This window comes from Gekko japonicus, unplaced genomic scaffold, assembly GCF_001447785.1.
Source record: "Gekko japonicus isolate JY-2015 unplaced genomic scaffold, Gekko_japonicus_V1.1 scaffold226, whole genome shotgun sequence".
In the NCBI taxonomy this organism is placed as follows: Eukaryota; Metazoa; Chordata; class Lepidosauria; order Squamata; family Gekkonidae; genus Gekko; species Gekko japonicus.
The window spans coordinates 752,810-759,581 of NW_015169178.1; the positions used below are offsets into that span (position 1 = coordinate 752,810).

The 6,772-nt window shown below is 49.2% G+C and overlaps 1 protein-coding gene across 1 annotated transcript in view; it reads left to right on the forward strand.

The window, feature by feature from the left end:
- Positions 1-320: 320 nt before the first annotated feature.
- The window catches only part of LOC107114526 (neuronal acetylcholine receptor subunit alpha-7-like), a 39,774-nt gene continuing 33,322 nt past the window's right edge, over positions 321-6,772 (forward strand). Inside the window, exon 1 of the mRNA XM_015416044.1 lies at positions 321-423. Coding sequence (XP_015271530.1) covers positions 363-423 — 61 coding nt within the window. The 5' untranslated portion in view covers positions 321-362. The remainder of the gene's footprint in view (positions 424-6,772) is intronic.

The window sequence follows — 6,772 nt, forward strand, 5'->3', positions numbered from 1 at the left end:
GAACAATGAATGAAGCAGGCTGTGGTAATTAACTTTATGAACTTGACACAGAGATGGCTGCATGGCAAGGTGCTAAGCAAGATAGGAGTCTGAGGAAGTCAATCCACATGTGTGGGGATTGCATGTTTTGGTCTGGCAGTGCCTGGAATTACTTTGTTATCTTGTACAAACCACAGCAGCATCTCCAGGCATTGCAAAACTGAAGAGCCGCATGCCTTTCACTTTGTCCTGCATTTGGCCGGGCTCGGCTTGGCTTGGCTTGGCGCGGCTCCTCCGTTCCCGGCCTGCCTGCAACGACGCGAGCTGCCGGAGCGCGATGGAGGAGGAGAAGGCGAAGCGGGCGGCGGACTAGCCGGACGGGGATGGGGACGGCCGCCGGCCTCCTCCTGGCCCTGGGCGCCGGCCTCCTCCTCCTCTGCCCAGGTAAGCCGCCGAAAGCGCACCGAAAGCGCCCTGCCAAGGGCACGCGGGGGGGATGGCACAGAGCTGGCCCCCCACAAGCCCCGAATCCGGGGGGATGCCCCCCACCCACCACCACCATAGCGAAAGGAAGAGGGAAACCCCCCCCCCCCAAAAAAACAGATCTTGCATCATTTTTAAATGGCATCATTTTTAAAAACGCGGGGACATTGCACATTTTTGGGTTCGAAGTTAAATGGTTTCCTATTCTAGAAGCCTTAACAGAAGAAAAATTCATTTCAGCATCCTGGAATAACTATATGAAATGGATATAATGACTTGTATATGGTTCAAATGAATATTGTTTATTGAAACTACATCGAGATAGCAAAATACTGATATCCTCAGGGTAAATTGTTTATGGTTTATAGGTTCACTGTGTTTTTCACATTGTTAGATATGCTACTGAATGCCTATTGATAGTTTAGAGGGCAGAAGGCACTTTATTGAGTTAATAGTAGCGAACAGAACAGGCTTTAATTAGAATACATTGTAAAAACAAGGTATTTTGTTCCAAAGTTTATTGAATTATACATCATTTTTCAATGCTTACATTTTTTATTCATATTGTACTGGTTAATATGTTTAACTGTTCTTTAGTTCATTATGGACTTGGCTAATGTTATAAAAATGTGATTGTTATGTTTTCTTAATACTATTGTATTATACCAATAAAATGTTATTGGAGATAAAAAAATTTTTTTACAAAAAAAACAACGCGGGATGCCAAACGACCCACCCACCCTTTAGGGTCGCCCGGTCCCCTCTAACCCCTGGCAGGGGTTAAGGGATGTAGAGTTGCCAGATCCAGGTCGGGAAACTCCTGGAGGTTTGGGGAGGACAGAGACAGGCGCCAGAGAGTCCGCCCCCCTCCGGAGCGTTCCCTTTTCTCCAGGGGAGCGGATCTCTGCAGCCTTGGAGACCAGTGTTCCCTCTAAGCCGAGTGAGTGTGAGCTAGCTCACCGTTTTTTTAGCCTCCAGCGCACACATTTTTGCCTTCGCTCAGGAAGGATGGGGCTCCAGAGCACACTGATTGATGCAGCAGCCAAATCGCCCGCTCGCAACTTCAATGCCAGGAGCTCACAAAGTAGGATTTTTGCTCACAAGACTCCACAGCTTAGAGGGAGCATTGCTGGAGACGAGCATGTAATTCCGGGGGATCCCCCAGGTCCCACCTGGAGGCTGGCATCCATAGGGGGATGGGGGGTAGAGTTGCGAGATCCAGGTCGGGAAACCCCTGGAGGTTTGGGGAGGATAGGGACAGACGCCAGAGAGTCCGCCCTCCGGAGCGTTCCCTTTTCTCCAGGGGAGCTGATCTCTGCAGTCTGTAATTCCGGGGGATCCCCCAGGTCCCACCTGGAGGCTGGCATCCATAGGGGGATGGGGGGTAGAGTTGCCAGATCCAGGTCGGGAAACTCCTGGAGGGTTGAGGATTGGAACACGGGGAGGGCAGGGACCTCAGTGGGGCGCGAAGTCCCTAGAGTCCACCCTCCGGGGGAACTGAGCTCTGTAGTCTGGAGCACTGTTCCCTCTCAGCTGAGTCAGTGTGAGCTAGCTCACCGTTTTTTAGCCTCCGGCTCACACATTTTTGCCTTAGCTCAGGAAGGGAGGGCTCCAGAGCAAACTCATTCATGCAGGAGCCAAATCACTCGCTCAGAACTTTAATGCCAGCAGCTCACAAAGGAGAATTTTTGCTCAGAAGACTCTACAGCTTAGAGGGAACATCTGGAGAGGAGCAGTAGTTCCGGGGGAGCCCCAGGGTCCCGGCCTCCGTCATCTTTACTCCCCTTTCATTGCATACGAGGGGGGGTGACCTAGTTTTGCATGGGAGCATTTGCAGCACAGATAACTCAGGCTTTAGCACTGTGCGCCGGTTCCCCGTGCTTTGAAGACAAACAAGCAAATTCTGCCTTTGCCCCCCCACCCCGCCCCCGTAACTCTGCAATTGCGTGCATGCTGGATCTGGGTTTGATGCCTAGCCCCCTGCTTCTGGGGAAGGCGGGGAGGGCAGGTTGGAGCGAAAAGGGGGCTGCTTTAAGCCCCCCCCCGCTCCCTCCGGGACCTTCAGGAACAGAGCCGGCCAAGAAGAGAGCAGACCCCCCCCCCATATTTGCATGAGGAAAGGCTGCAACATCCTTCTCGGAACGTCTGTTGAAAATCCTCCGGGAAGTTTTGCTCAAAGCACGTTTCAGACTGTGAGGCCTGTTTGCCAGGAATCTCAGCGTTCCCTCTAAGCCGAGTGAGTGTGAGCTAGCTCACAGTTTTTTAGCTTCCGGCTCACACGTTTCTGTCTTAGCTCAAGAAAGATGGCTCCAGAGCAAGCTGATTTATGCAGTAGCCGAAGTGCTCGTTCACAGCTTTAAGAAGAAGAGGAGATTGGATTTATGCCCCACCCTTCACTACCCAAAGGAGTCTCAGAGCGGCTTACAAACCCCTTCCCCTCCCCACAACAGGCACCTTGTGAGGGAGGTGGGGCTGAGAGAGCTCCGACTGAAACTGCTCTTTTTCAAGAACAGCTCTTATCAGAACTACGGCTTGCCCAAGCTCATCCAGCAGGTGCAAGTGGAGGAGTGGGGAATCAAACCTGGTTCTCTCAGATTGGAATCCGGTGCACTTAACCACTACACCAAACAGAAAAGAAGAAGAAGAAGAGATTGGATTTATACCCCACCCTTCACTACCCAAAGGAGTCTCAGAGTGGCTTACAAACCCCTTCCCCCCCCACAACAGGCACCTTGTGAGGGAGGTGGGGCTGAGAGAGCTCCGACTGAAACTGCTCTTTTTCAAGAACAGCTCTGTAATGATTCCTTGTTTTGTATGTATGTGTGTCTCTTTAAAAGTTTGGTTGCATGGCTGAGATATATTAGAGTGGTTGAAGACACAAGAGTGGTGTGATTGGTGATTGACAGAGAGGGGGAGGGGTTTTGGAAGTGGTTCTGAGTGGATGAATATGTATGTCTGTCAAGAGTGACGGTTACAGGTTTGACAGTTGAAAAAGACAGTCGATATGTTAGTGAGTTCTGAGGTCTGGGAGAGAGACAGTCTTGTGTGTGATACAAGAGTTAAGTTCTGTGTATGAAGAAAAGTTGAATGTATAAGGAAACAGTAAAGTAAAGTTTAAGGAAACAAAAGTTATATGAAAGTCTGAGTGACAGACTGGAGTGAAACAAGAAATGTATATGACCCTGAGTTAATGAGTTACTTGAAAGATCCCTGTCAGAAAGGGAGCAGATCTTTTGTGAGACACAACGCAATTGCTAAAATTATTCACATTACTGGTTACATTGTTCTACACTTTTATTTATGAGTATTTCAATAAATCTACTTTTATTTAAACATACCAGCTGAAAGGAATCCTTCCTCAGGAACACTTAGTACCTTGAAAAGCCTTAAACTCGACCTACCTACCCAGTAATAGAAAGAGTAAAAGCAGAAAGGTTTGGAAATCCTTTTAAAATTTCCTGGTGGCAGCCAGATATACCCAGTAGAACAAAACATAAAGAACCCTTTTGAAGGGAAACCAGACCTCCCCAGATAAGGGGTCGTCACAAGCTCTTATCAGAACTACGGCTTGCCCAAGGTCATCCAGCCAGGTGGAGGAGTGGGAATCAAACCTGGTTCTCCGCGCACTTAAGCGCTACACCAAGCTCACAAAGTAGAATTTTTGCTCACAAGACTCCACAGCTGAGAGGGAGCATTGGCCGGGATCGGAGTGACCGACAGCCGACTGAGAGTCCGGCTATTCCGGCATCGTGCCTCAACCCTGAACAGCCAGATTCCGCCTCTGAAGCAGAGAACAGGGCAGGCAACAGCCGCCCTCTGTCCCTGAAAGCTGGTATTCGAAGGTAGACTCCCTCTGCATATGGGAGTTCTGTTTTGCCCTTGTCGCTAAATAGCTGCATACAAAGGTCTGTCTCTCCCTCCTCTTCTTGGGAAGGTCTCTTCGATGCGGAGAGGTGCTGTCAAGTCGCAGCTGACTTTATGGCAGCCCCGTAGGGTTTTCAAGGCAAGGGAGGAGCAGAGGTGGTTTTGCCTTTGCCTGCCTCTGCGTGGCAACCCTGGACCTCATTGGTGGTCTCCCATCCAAGTACCAAGCAGGGCCGACCCTGCTTAGCTTCTGAGATCTTTTTTTTTTTGAGCCCCCGGAGGGGATTTTTTATTGAGTTTTTAACACTACGAAAAACTACATATAAGGGAGAAAGTAAAGAACCGACTACTGACTAAAAACCCAAGAGAGGAGATCCTCTAACTAATTTTTTTTGCATCCAAACTTTTCATCTTTGTACTTATGAACTGTGTCAAACTTTTAGAACTTTTAACCCTCCCCATTTACATTTAGTTGCCCAATAACAGTGCCCCCCATCATCCCCTAGAACCAAAGTTCTCAAAGGCGCAATTCAGAGTCCTTCAGCCTTTACTACTTCTTCTCTCTTTTCCGCAGTTTGTAGGGACTTTTCGGGGCTGCTGTCCCCTGCTCAGACGAAGAGTCCTCGCCAGAAGAACCAGTTTCCAGCTCGCCGCTGGACCTGCTGTCTTCTTCTTTTTTCTCGTCCTCTGACCTTCCCAGCTGCTCCTTTAGAAATTCTTGAGCTTTAAGAACAGAGTCAATCTTAACCTTCTTCTCTTTGATCTTAAAGATTATTTTTCTTTATAAATCTTGAATATGACCTGTAGGCCACATCCATGTCGTTAAGTAATAATTCCACCTTTATATCTGTTACTGGGGCGAGTAGCTCACTCATACGTTCTTTAAGATTCTCTCCTCTATTCTCTGGCACCCCTTGGAAGCGCAGGACCATGTTGGCCTTATCCATTTGCACTTGCAGCATCTGATCTTCCAAAGAAACAGTTTTCTTTTCCAGTTTTTGCACTTTCTTCATTACTTAGATCAAGTCCGTTATTTGCGTTTGTTGAGTAGTGATGCTTGTTGTTACAACTGAAAGCTGATTTTGCTGCGCTGTTATATTTGCTGTTACCACCAACATCTGCTCTTTAAAGGCATTGAGCTGTTCCAGTAGAGGGCGCATGACCTCGGACATCGCCTTGGTTGTCTCACTGATCGTTTCCGGTCTCGGGGACTCTGGTTTCGCTTTTAAAAGTTTCTCTTTGTCTCTGTCCCTCTTCCCCGCCATCTTTTCCCTGTTTGTTTACTTTCGCAAATTTTTTTTTAAGTCTCTGAATATGCGCTTGACTGTATAGCTCGATTGGGTGAGTACTTCTGGGCAATTGCACGTTTATTCTTCCGCCCCCCCTTTCGCTCAGCGATTTATGTGCATGGGAGGCGTCCCTCCCCGCTCGCTTCTGCCGTTCCGCCGCGTAGGGTAGGGAGCGTCTTTTCTTTTAAAAATCGTTTCTCAGTTGACTCACGTTCATAATTGGTCTTCCGACCCCGCTTCATTCATCATTTCTCACGCCCGATCTCCTGCGCTTGACTCGGTTAGCTTCACTTGTACCATTCGGTCTCTCGGCTGGACGAACCACTGGAGCAAGGGGGAGCCTCGATTCTCTGGCATTTAGCCATCAAAGAGGCTACCCCCTCAAAGCTCCTTGGCCAGGGACCCTTCACCGGGCCCCTGGGGGGGTTAACGAGCCTGCTCACCCCTCCCTCCGCCGGAGCACGGAGACACCCCCGGGAGGTCCGGGAGGTGAGTCCGTGAGCGTGCCGCCATCAACCGGAAGTCCTCAGCTTCTAAGATCTGATGAGCTCGAGCTAGCCTGGCCCATCCAGGTCAAGACAAGAGATGAGCAGAGGTGGGTTTGCCTTTGCCTGCCTCTGCAGAGCAACCCTGGGACTTCCTTGGTGGTCTCCCATCCAAGTGCTAAACAGGGCCGACCCTGCTTAGCTTTCCAGATCTTTTTATTATTATTTTTCAGGTTCCTTTATAAGTGGGAGATACATAAAGTAGAAACAAAAATAGGACAGCAACAAATATAGCTTCTGAAATCCGACATGATGAGGTTAGCCTGTGCCGTTGAGATCGGGGGCAAAGGCACTTTTTAACAGCTTTAGAAGGGAATTAGAGAAATCGTTAGAGGACAGGTCTATCGGTGGCTACTAGCCACGGTGACTGAATGGAACCTCCATGTTCAGAGGCAGTCAACCTTTGAATCCCAACGCCGGGAGGCAACATCAGGGGAAGGCCTTGGCTTCTGTAGGAAACCACTCCTCCTCCTCCTCTTCTTCTTTTTCTTTTTTGTTTGGTGTCGTGGTTAAGTGCGTGGACTCTAAACTGGGAGAACCGGGTTTGATTCCCCCACTCCTCCACTTGCACCTGGCTGGATGACCTTGGGCAAGCCGTAGTTCTCTCAGAGC